At 41.3% G+C, this 12,402-nt stretch overlaps 1 protein-coding gene across 1 annotated transcript in view; it reads right to left on the reverse strand.

Annotated features, from left to right (window-relative positions):
- Nucleotides 1-939: 939 nt before the first annotated feature.
- The window catches only part of AZI2 (5-azacytidine induced 2), a 47,029-nt gene continuing 35,566 nt past the window's right edge, over nucleotides 940-12,402 (reverse strand). The window contains exons 7-8 of the mRNA XM_040433265.1: nucleotides 8,442-8,566; nucleotides 940-1,442 (exon numbers count right to left, since the gene is read on the reverse strand). Coding sequence (XP_040289199.1) covers nucleotides 1,048-1,442; nucleotides 8,442-8,566 — 520 coding nt within the window. The 3' untranslated portion in view covers nucleotides 940-1,047. The remainder of the gene's footprint in view (nucleotides 1,443-8,441; nucleotides 8,567-12,402) is intronic.

The raw sequence follows: 12,402 nt of genomic DNA on the forward strand, positions 1-12,402 counted from the left end.
ACAGGAACGGATTTTGTGCGTTTTATTCCCAAATGATAACGTAAAGTGCAAATTAACACACAAAAACTCTTTGCATGATGAACACAACCAAGTTCTTTCTGGTCACATATATGGCAAAAATGTTTCTGTTCAAGTGTTATTTTCTATGACAGCTGATTAATAAAATAAATGGGTAAAAATTCGATTTGACTCTGCTGAGCCTCCATTTTGTTAGATATAGACTGAAACAGCTAAAGCAATCGTACAGTGTAATGTTTCCACTGAACTTCCAAAACCTCCCCATATCTCAGCTTCCTAGATCCCGATTTATGGGAAAGAAAATACTTCACAACTTAAAATTTTACAACTATTTTTCTGTATAGTAAATGATAAGCCTTTCCTTCAATGCTCATCAATACGGTGTCTTTATTAAAAATAATCTCTTATTCCCGACATACAATATAGAAGTTCAGTTCTCCTTTGAGACCCATTCTGTTTAATGTCCTAATATGATGTAATCCTCTTAGGGCTCGTTCATACGAACGTGTGCAGCCCGTTGCCGTATTGCAGACCGCATTTACGGATCCGCAATACACGGGGACCGTTCCGTGGCCATTTCGCATCACGTATGCGGACCCATTCATTTAAATCGGTCCGCAAATCCGGAGATGCGGAACGGAAGAATGGAACACTACGGAGTGCTTTCTGGGGTTCCGTGCTTCCGCACCGCAAATAGATAGAACTTGCTCTATCTTTTTGCGGAACTTAAGGATCGCGGACCCATTCAAGTGAATGGGTCTGCGATCCCCATGCGCCTGCCCCACGGACGTTGCCCGTGCCTTGGAGACCACAATTTGCGGTCCACAGCACGGGCTTCATACGAGCCTAATGCGTTAAATTAACAAAAAAGGAAAATTACAGGGTGCATAAAACAAGTCATGTAATGTCCATAAACAGAGCTCATAAAAATTGGTTAGAAATCCATAAATTGCATAATTTACCCAGATATACAAGAAAGACTTCAGAGAAGCAAGGGAGATTGCACGCTGATACGCTAGGACCACTGTCTTAGCTTTTGAAGGTATAACTTGGTTTATAATACTTGTCTGGGTTGCTTGATGCAGAGTTATTTTTAATCTCCCAGAACAGGGTTTCACTGGGCTTTGGGGGGCTTGGAATTACCCAAGAATTTTCTTCAGAACCTGACTTTTGGTATGAGCCAGTCTCATCACAGTCTCTTCCACCTACTGGAATAGGCCTCTCAATTGTCCATTGTGTGCCCTCCAACCTTTCAGACAACGTACTCAATGTGCTTTCGTGTGGCTGAGGTGCCGAGGCGGCACCATGCAGCGTCTGTTCTTTAGGGGACACCACCTTTTGGTAAGTAACTCCACCAGCTGATATCTGCACTTTACTGAAGGTATTTTCCAAGTCCTCTTCACACTGCACTGGGCCACGAGAAGCTGCAAGAGAGATATACTTTTAGTTATTTCAGCAGTAAATGATACAAAGTGCTAATACAATCAACGGGCCAGATTTACTAATGTCTATGCGCCAAAAATCTGTCTACAAAGTGGTGAAAATTGGCGCAATTTGGAGCATCTAAGGTTTCTACAATTTTTCTGACATGGTCGACCAGGGGCCGGGGGGCTTAGTGGAAAGGTAGCGGAGCTTCGCAGGAGGGCAAAGGGCCTAAGATGGACCATTTCGGCCAAAACTGCACCACAACTCTATCTCAAAGTAAGCCAACCAATAGTTGGTAGAGAGTCAGAGAAAAGTGTCTATCCCTGCACCACATTCATCATCCAGCCTGAGCCCCTGTGATAAATCTAGACAGCCTAAGCTTACGCCATATGTTTAGGATTACTAAATCTGGGCCCAACGTCTTTTCATTTAGAAAAACATGAATGTTGAGCATTCAGCATGAAAGATCGAAAACCAGAGTGTAAGCCTCCGCTGCGCCATGGCTTCTGAGACGCAAACCATGAGGCTATGACTGATGTGCAGTATGATGCTCCAAATGGTGACAAACCGACCCAAAGCATTCATAATTAAATGTATTAGGATTTGTACGGTAAGGAGACGGCAAGTTGCACTGGTTCTGCAGTTAACTGTAACAGGACCCGCTCTTAAAGGGAATCTGTCATCAGGTTTTAGCATATTAAGCTGTTACCATTGCAATGTTCAATAAACTATCTTCTTTCCCGCAAGGGTCTTCTTTCTTTTTTTCATATTGTCATTTAGATAAAAAAGCGATTTTTAATTTATGCTAATGAACCTTCGAGGTGCCCAGAGGGGCGTTATTCCTCTCCACTAGAGCCCAGTAACGCCCCCCTGCAGTGCCCAGCACGCCTCCTCATAAATAAATTTCCTCCCACAGCCGAGCTGAACGGCACTGCCCCCTACGCCACGTCATATAATTTATTCAACATACGAACATTGCTTCATCCTTTCTTGCGCATGAAATCTCGCACAGCCGCAGTATTGCCGACTGCCTGTCCGATCCTACTGCTCCTGAGGGCAACAGCCACAATAGTGTCACTGGGCATGCGCCGAGCCCAGTGACATAATCAGAGCGCTGTTGCCTCAGGAGCCGTAGGATCGGACAGGCAGTCGGCGATACTGCGGCTGCGCGAGATTTCATGCGCAAGAAAGGATGAAGCAATGTTCGTATGTTGAATAAATTATATGACGTAGCGGAGGGGGCAGCGCCGTTCAGCTCGGCTGTGGGAGGACATTTATTTATGAGGAGGCGTGCTGGGCTTGAAATTAGGGCGGGCTGGGCACTGCAGGGGGGCGTTACTGGGCTCTAGAGGAGAGGAATAACGCCCCTCTGGGCACCTTGAAGGTTCATTAGCATAACTGAAAAATCGCTTTTTTTAATCTAAATGACAATATGAAAAAAAGAAATTAGACCCTTGCTGGAAAGAAGGTAGTTTATTGAACATTGCAATGGTAACAGCTTAATATGCTAAAACCTGATGACAGATTCCCTTTAAATGATCTTAATGGTAATGTGCACAGAGCAACTTAGGCCTTACACACCCAGCAAGTACACGGTTACACCCCTGTACCGGCACAGAACACATTGTGTGTCGCTCTATGATGTCTCCATGTGGCACAGGATTGCCCTCAGAAAATGCCACAATATCTTTTAATGATTTCATATGGAAAATCCTTGGCACACTATGGATCACAGTTTGGATGCGGGTAAGGCTCTGTTCACACTTGAGTGTGAAGCCTTCTATAAAATAGCATGCTGTGCTATACTATCTAGTACAGAAAAAACTAACCTGCCAGACCCATCACTGTAGGTCAATTGAATCCATTATAAAACTTTAGTAAAGGCTCCTGTAAAAGGTGGGAGGCAATAATCCAGTGTGAATAGAGCCTCAGATTGCTCAGAACCTACAGATGAAGACGACCTTCAAATGTGCATAATGTCTGAAGGAAATTGTATTATAAGGATTATGGTAATTTCTCTATTTGAGAACAGCAGCACACTGATAATTCGTAAAATTGAAGGGAATTTCAGATTCTCTCCCCCAAATCCATAAGCAAACCTGGAAGCTCATTACATTCAGACAAGAAAGCTGCGTGGGACCTGAATTTCCCCGACGACCCCCCACTGTATTTAGTTCCTGCTGCAAACAGTCATTAGAAAAGGTTGTGAAAATGCAATTTAAGAAATTTCATGATGCTCACTGAAAAAGGTTTTGCATAAATGTGAAGTTAAAAAAATCTCACACTGTACAAATTATAATCAGCAGCGTGCCCAATCTATTGCAGATTTCCCAAAAAAAAGAAATAATGTGGCTCTCACCCACCAAAGCTGGAAGCTTTTCTAGGTCACACTGAAAAAAGAATCTGCAGTTTGTGAACATCCCCTCATAAGGGAATCCGCAGTATGCCCACACTTGGTGGGGTATATTATATTTAGGACCCATTAACACGATTGTAAGCCATCCGTGCCCGGACTGCAAATGGCGGCTCCACAATATACGGGCACCGGCCGCGTGAATTCTGTATCATACATGTGGACTCATTCACTTGAATCTGCCAGCAATCCACAAGATATGGAGCAGTTGCATGGATCGGAAGCCCACAGACGTGCTTCCAAGGGCTTTCGGATTCGTGCCTCCGCACCACACAAGATAGGACACATCCTATCTTTTGCCATATATTGTGGATCACGGACCTATTTAAGTCCAGGTCGTAATACATGATTCATACGGCTTGTGCCCGTGCATTGCGGACCGCAATTTGCGGCCCACAGCACAGGCACGAACAGCCTATGTTCGTGTGAATGAGCTCTTAACCCCTTCAGGACCCTGCCATTTTTCGCCTTAAGGACCAGGCCATTTTTTGCAAATCTGACATGTCACTTTATGTGGTGATAACTTTAAAACGCATTTACTTATCAAAACCATTCTGAGAGTGTTTACTCGTGACATATTGTACTTCATGACAGTGGTAAATTTGAGTCACAAAAATTAAATTTAAATTTTATTTGTAAAAAAAAATACCAAAGTTTACCAAAAATTGGAAAAAAAATTCGCTAATTTCAATTTCTATGCTTTTAAAACAGATTGTTATGGAGGCGGCAATACCCAATATGTTTATTTTTAACTCCTTAAGTACCCATGACGTACACGTACGTCATCTCTGGCCGTGATTTAAGGACCAGAAAAGTACATGTACGTTATGGTGATTGGGCGGATGCAGGAGATGCGCGCGCCCGATCAGCGGCAGGGGTCCGGCAGTCATCGATAGCATCCCCCAATAGCATCGTGGCTGCCTTTCGGGAGAGCCTGTGAGATGCAGCCCCCTGGATCTCACAGGCAGGAAGGCTGTAAGTGTATTAGAGTGTGTAATACACTTACAGCCAATGCATGACAATACAGAAGAATTGTCATGCATTGTAAATGGGATCAGACCCCCAAAAGTTGAAGTCCCAGAGTGGGATAAAAAAATGTAAGTAAAAAAAAAAAAAAAAAATTAAAAAATAAAATAAAAAGTTTTACAAAAAAAATTAAGTTATTCTTTTGCCAAAATAAAGGAAAAAAAAAAGTAGACATTAGGTATCGCCGCGTCCGTATCGACCAAGTCTATAAAAATATCACATGACCTAACCCCTCAGGTGAACAGTTAAAAAATTAAAATAAAAACTGTGCTAGATAAACCATTTTTTGTCACCTTAGATCACATAAAGTGTAATAGCAAGCGATCAAAAAGTCATATGCACCTCAAAATAGTGCCAATCAAACCGTCATCTCATCCCGCAAAAATGATATCCTACCTAAGACAATCGCCCAAAAAACTGAAAAAACTATGGCTCTCAGACTATGGAGACACTAAAACATGATTTTGTTTGTTTAAAAAATGATATCATTGTGTAAAACTTACATAAATAAAAAAAAGTTTACATATTAGGCATCACCTTCTCCGTAATAACCTACTCTATAAAAATATCACATGACCTAACCCCTCAGGTGAATACCGTAATTATTTTTTTATAAAAACTGTGTCAGAAAAAGCCATATTTTTTAACCTTACATCACAAAAAGTGTAATAGCAAGCGATCAAAAAGTCATATGCACCCTAATAGTACCAATCAAACACTCATCTTATCCAGAAAAAAATTAGCCCCTACACAAGACAGTCGTCCCAAAAAAAACTACTACTTTCAGAATGTGGAGACACCCAAAAATCATTTATTTTTTCAAAAATACTTTGTTATGTAAAACTGAAACAAACAACCAAAAAAAGTCATATTTGGCATTGTCGCGTCCGTAACAACCTGCTCTGTAAAAATACCACATGATCTAACCTGTCAGATGAATGTTGTAAATAACAAAAAATAAAAACGGTGCCAAAATAGGTATTTTCTGTTACCTTGCCTCACAAAAAGTGTAATATAGAGCAACCAAAAATCATATGTACCCTAAAATAGTACCAACAAAACTGCCACCCTATCCCGTAGTTTCCAAAATGGGGTCACTTTTTTGAGTTTCTACATTAGGGGTGCATCAGGGGGGCTTCAAATGGGACATGGTGTCAAAAAACCAGTCCAGCAAGATCTGCCTTCCAAAAACCATATGGCGTTCCTTTCCTTATGCGCAATGCTGTGTGCCTGTACAGCAGTTTACGACCCCATATGGGGTGTTTCTGTAAGCTACAGAATCAGGGCAATAAATAATTGTTTTTTTTTGGCTGTTAACCCTTGCTTTGTAACTGGAAAAAATGGAAATTCTGAAATGTCATCTCTATTTTCCATTAATTCTTGTGGAACACCTAAAGGGTTAACAAACTTTGTAAAATCAGTTTTGTATACCTTGAGGTGTGTAGTTTCTAAAATGGGGTCATTTTTGGGTGGTTTCTATTATGTAAGCCTCACAAAGTGACTTCAGACCTGAACTGGTCCTTAAAAAGTGGGTTTTGGAAATTTTCTGAAAAATTTCAAGATTTGCTTAGAAACTTCTAAGCCTTGTAACGTCCCCAAAAAATAAAATGGCATTCACAAAATGATCCAAACATGTAGTAGACATATGGGTAATGTAAAGTAAAAACTATTTTTGGAGGTATTACTATCATAAAAGTATAGAAATGTAAATTTGGAAATTTGCTAATTTTTCTAAATTTTTGGCAAATTTTGTATTTTTTTAAAAATAAAAATAAATAAATGTATTCAATTTTACCACTGTCATGAAGTACAATATGTGACGAGAAAACAATCTCAGAATGGCCTGGATAAGTAAAAGCGTTTTAAAGTTATCACCACATAAAGTGTCAAGTCAGATTTGCAAAAAATGGCCTGGTCCTTAAAGTTAAATATGGCAGGGTCCTTAAGGAGTTAAACTTGAAACATTTTTTTATTTATTTTTTTATTATGAAAAATATTATTTTAATTTTTTTTTTATTTATTTATTTTGTCCTACTCTGGGACTTCAACTTCTGGGGTCTGATCCCCTCTGCAATGCATTACTTGCTTTTATGCTGACAGTCTGCCTGTGAGGCCCAGCCTAAGGGCTGGATCTCAGAGGCTTCTGTAGAAGGCAAGCTCTGATGCCTATGGAAGGCATCGGGCTTGCCTTTTCTGCCATCGGGTCCCTGCAAATGCAGCGCGGGGACCCAATGGGGAAGCGGAGGGCACCCGTACTCTCTGCATGCCGCGGTCAGCTTCGACTGCGGCATACAAGGGGTTAAAACGCTGGCATCAGTGTTTTCAGATGCCGGCGTATATAGCAGGGGCACGGCTGTCAGTGACTGCCAGGTCCGTGCTGCTGATCGGGCTGGGCGCAGCTCCTGAACCCACCCGATCAGCCTGCCGTACATGTACTGCGCTGGTCCTTAAGTCACGTCCACCAGCGTCATACATGTACGGCGCGGGTCCTTAGGGGGTTAAGCCGATCTTTGGTCTGTATAAATTTGGGGTCTAATCTGGGCCTGTATCAATTTGGGGTTTGATCTGGGGTCTATATGAAATTGCGGGATGCTCTGAGGTCTGTATGAGTTTGGGGGCTGATCTGGGGTCCGTATGAATTTCAGGGTCTGTATTCATTTTGGGGTAGGCATTATGAAAAGGGTTGTTCAGCCAGGTGAAATTTATTTTTGAAAACCGATTAGAATGCCACAAAAAAATACCTCTAAGTACCAAGTAAAAATACCTCTCACCCCACTGTTCTAACCACTAGGGGAGCTCTTGCAGTCATTCCCAGACATGTGACCGGCTGAGGTGGAGGTGAGTGACACTTGTGTACTGTATCCGTGACCCATCAACTGGAAACTTTTTTTTTTTCTTATGTACGGCCCACATCTCCAGTTTGAGACCCCTGCTTTAAGCAAATGCCCTCCATCCTCAGTGCAACGACTACAAGAGAGAGCACTCAATAATACATGAGCTCACGTTATCCAGATGTTCACAACCCTTTGTAAGTAAAGCAGGAAACTGACACACAAGCTAAGAATAAATCAAAATGCAGAAAAAAAAAAATATATATAAAATAAAAAGCCATGTGAAATTCAGACCCTGAAATTCACATTAATGTTTCTCCACCTGCGATTTTTTTTCTGGTTACACGGATGACAACAGAGAAACTTGTAGAAGTATTTGCATTGGTTTTTTTTTGCATGGCAGGTATGGTAAAAGGTCAGATACAAATAAACTGTTAACACCTCTGCCTGTACACTTAGACTCGCTGAGAAAAAAAAAGCCACAAGGGGGAACAAAATACAGCACAGCAGAAAAACACATCAGCAACACCTCTATGTGTGAAGTTGACCAGTATGCAGCAGGAGACAGAAGCTAAACCAGAAAACCGAGTCGGCTGCAGCTGTAACGCACTCAGACGGGCAGCCTCATACAGCGAGATTCTGATGAGATATGATCGCCAGTTCCTCTTTAAATGGCATTGCAGGGATGGGAGGTTTGGAGTCCTATTATAGCAAGTAATGTGACTTGCCTTTCTTGGTCACAGCCACTGTTCCTTTCAGCTTTCTTAGCACCTCGGCTTGTACCTCAGTCACTAGATGTAAATTAGACATTTCCTTCTTCAGCTCCCAGTACGTTTGCCGCATGCTGCTCTCGCTGGTGGAAGAGAAAATAGAAAGGTTTCATTTGCTGCCCAGTAGCATCTCTCATCTTCCACTTCACCTGCCTGGGGACATCGACCTCCCCTAGTTTAGATTTTATAAATCACAGCATAAAGTGACAATGAGCTTTACTTGTGAGCGGTTTTACTTCAATATTGGGTGCTATAGCGGATTTGCCTTGATGCTTGTTCAGTACATGAAAACACATTTGAAATGAAAGTCCTTTAAAAGAAGGTGAGGAAAAAAAAAAAAAAAAAAAAACGCATCTCTACGTCACACACACCCTGTCCAAATTTTAGTTGGCGTGAAATGTTAATTGTAGAGATGTATGCAGTGACAGCGCAATTTCTTGGAGGTGAATGCAGTCAAGAATCAGGGCATAAGGCCCCATTCACAATACCGTATGAATCCGGGTCCGTGAGGTCTCGCCGCAAACCAACAACATGTAGATCGCAGGCCCACTGAAGTCAATGGCTCCGCAGTCCGCACGCCGATTTGGGGCCTGCAGGACCATTGTCCATATTTTGCGGATAAGAGGTCTGTGATCAGCAAAATGGACATACACTCTAAGCTGGTAAGAGAGCAAACAGCTAGCGAACACATTGGCTAAAATAGTCACTTTTGATAAATGTGAGGCAGAGCGAGGTAAACTACTTTCAGTTCACCGGCCTACAACACAGTCTAAATGCAGACTTACGTTATTTATACAGTAAAACGCGGTGTGCACATCCGGGGTGGTACCGGTTCAGATCTGCACACAGAGTTTTTAATGGTGTAATACGATTAATCTGCTTTAAACTGTATTAGATACTGGAAAACTACAGGTACCTACTTCAGTTTTCATGTTTTTTGATGACTAACCCAGCATTCACCTACCTGCCCACATTGAAATCTCATCTGCATGTTCACATATGCAGATCATGAGCTGAGCCTACATCTTGTGTGGTTTATGCACTGTTCAGAGAAAATTATAATTTTCATGTACTGTACAACTAGTTTTGTGTCAGAACCCTGCATACTAACCTGAAATACTAGGAGCTAGTTTGAGCCAAGCTTTCAACTAGAAGCAACCCAAAAAAATATACGCATCAGCAGTGGGTTGTCCCAAGCTCGGCAAATGCTCTTCTCAGTTAACCCTGCCGCACGCCTCCCCCTTAGTCTTGATTGATGGCTCTTCTACTGTCAGTGCAGGGCAATGCTGAAGCCGTCAATCAAGACCATGTGGAGGTGCAGAGCAGGGTCTACGGAGGTCAGCCTAAGCACTCCCCGAGACCAACCACTGGGCACTTAGAACCTGTTTTGTATATGTGATAAAAGTTAATTTTTTTTGGCTGTTAGACTGCTCTCCACGGCCACAGAAGCATACATCTGTTTCAGTCCACCACCCAGCAGAACGGACAGACTCCCTTGAAACCAGTGGGGTAAATCCTATGACTCTCCAGCCTCTAAAAAGCCACCACTCAATCAAAACCTGTTTGGCTTTGTAGTTTCACAACTGCTGTATTGTCACAAGATGCACACCACTGTGACCTATGCCATTTCTCATATTCATTATAGGCACACTTGCCCATTGCCCCCCTTGATTTATCAATCTTGACAAATGAACAACAAGAACATCAAGTTAGCTCCAGATTTCAAACATTAGAGAGGTTTTCCCGGGAGTAAAAGCTGAAGGCCTATCCTCAAGATAGGTCTATATCTTATCAGCAAGGGTCCAACACCCAGGACCCCCTTTTATCAGTTGAAGTGGTGCTATGGGGAGCACTGGAGCCTCTTCCTAGGCCAGTGATGTCACGTTCATTGGTCACATGGCCTACGTGTAGCTCAGTGCCATTCAAATGAATGGTCCTGGACTGCAATACCAAGCACAGCCGCTATACTATATATGGCCTGTGGGGCCTCTTCAAACAGCTGATCAGTGGTGGTGCCGAGTGTCAGACTCCACCAATAAGATACTGTTGACCTATCCTGAGGGTAGTACTCCTGGAAAACCCCTTTAAGATAGCAGTCTGTTCAGAATGATAGCAGCTGTGCCATCATGTTTTAAAAATGTGATCCTCGACGCCTCCAGATTCACAGAAAAGTTAAAAGAAGGAGGAATGCTCCAGTTGTTCCACAGAACCACTGCAGCAAAAAATCTCCGATGCTCCACATACTTCCAATCTCCCCCTAAATTCTTCTCCAGAAAATAGACAGTGAAGTTTTGCAACAAAGTAGAAAAACTGTTAAAGTGCTTTGATACACTCAAACATAAAATAAAATTCTGCATATCATTAAAAAGCCAGTTGAATCGGCACGCCCGACCTAAGTTTCGCTTTTGCTCCCTCAAGGGCACCATCACTTTGTCCTTTTATGTATAACCCTTTCCAGACGTTCAGTTTTGAAGCTTTCACTATTTCCTTTTACAATTCTCTAGCCAGTTCATAAATCTCATCCTATTTCCATTAAACATATATAAAAAATATTGCGAATACAGGACAGTAAAGCATTTCATGTATTGTATTTCACAAACCCCTTTAGGGCCATTTAACAAGTCATGTGACTAATTCTTCCAATCATTGATGGGATCTCCAACCTTCAGTATGCCCTTCATGTTGCTTAGTGCTTTCCCGCGAGTCTCGTGTGTGTATCAACCAATCACTATTGGGATTCCCTTTACATCATCCTCCTTTCACACCTAATATGGGCATCTTTTCATTCAGATTCCAACTTACTACATCAGCTTACTCAAGACTACTGACAAAGTTACATTAAAAGGCTATTTACACCTTTGGGGCAATTTTTTTTTTTTATCATTGCATTCTAGTCCTTTTGAGCTAAAAATATTTTTTTTCAATTGTTTCTTATTAAAAACATGAAGTACTTTTTTCAGTACATAGCTGAGATGCTGTTGTAGCAGCCTATGGATTTTCGTCAGTTGGGGAGCTGATGGGTTCCTTATCTTTGACATTATAAACACTCATTATAACTCAGTTCTGATCTTCGTAATAAGAATGTGGCCTAAAGTGTTTATGACCTCTTAGTAGCTCAGAGATAAGGTTTATGAGATTAAGGGCACAAGGTGAAAGTGAAAATACCAGTCACACAGTTAAAAAAAACCTGTTAACCCTTTGTGACAGAACAGCTCAATATTTTTAATAAGAGCCAATAGAAATTATTTTTAGCCAAAAATGAGTAAAATGCAATCTAAAAAAAAATAATAAAATAAACACAAATGCCTACGAAGGTGTACATAGCCTTAAAGCACAGCTTGAAATCCAAATTTCTAATGAGGCTGTGCGGTTGTAGTGTATTCATACAAAAGATCCATTCAACTTCTTTCTGATTGATCTGTTTCATCCGCCTCTCCATTTATTTATTTTTATTAATTAATGCCACTCCAACAAAACTTTAGACCCTTAGGATTACTGTTTTGAAATGTAAGGGAACAGAGTCTCAAGTCCCTTCCTAATGTTACTTATATGTCATGGACTCGGGTCTTCAATTTTCAGAGAGTTGTGCCCACATACTGGAGACCACACAGGCACTTCAGTTCGTAGATGACCCCCATATCTTCACATAAAATGCTCCCTTTGATGTTGTAATCCTCCTGCCTTCTATTTGCCATACAGTTTTTTTAAACTACTGACAGAAAATCGTACATTGATACAAGTAGTTGCCATTATGTTCCATGGATCAAAAATGTACCAAAAGGATATTTTGTAATTGTACAAATAAAGATGATTTAAGGGAATAAAGTAAAGTTTTATCAGAGAGGTTTTTAGAAAAAGGTTATAAGAAAGAATTTTTAGAAACCTGCGCTGAAGTAGAGAATGGTAGAGTTAAGTAAAA

The sequence above is a fragment of the Bufo bufo genome, chromosome 5 (assembly GCF_905171765.1).
Source record: "Bufo bufo chromosome 5, aBufBuf1.1, whole genome shotgun sequence".
NCBI lineage: Eukaryota > Metazoa > Chordata > Amphibia > Anura > Bufonidae > Bufo > Bufo bufo.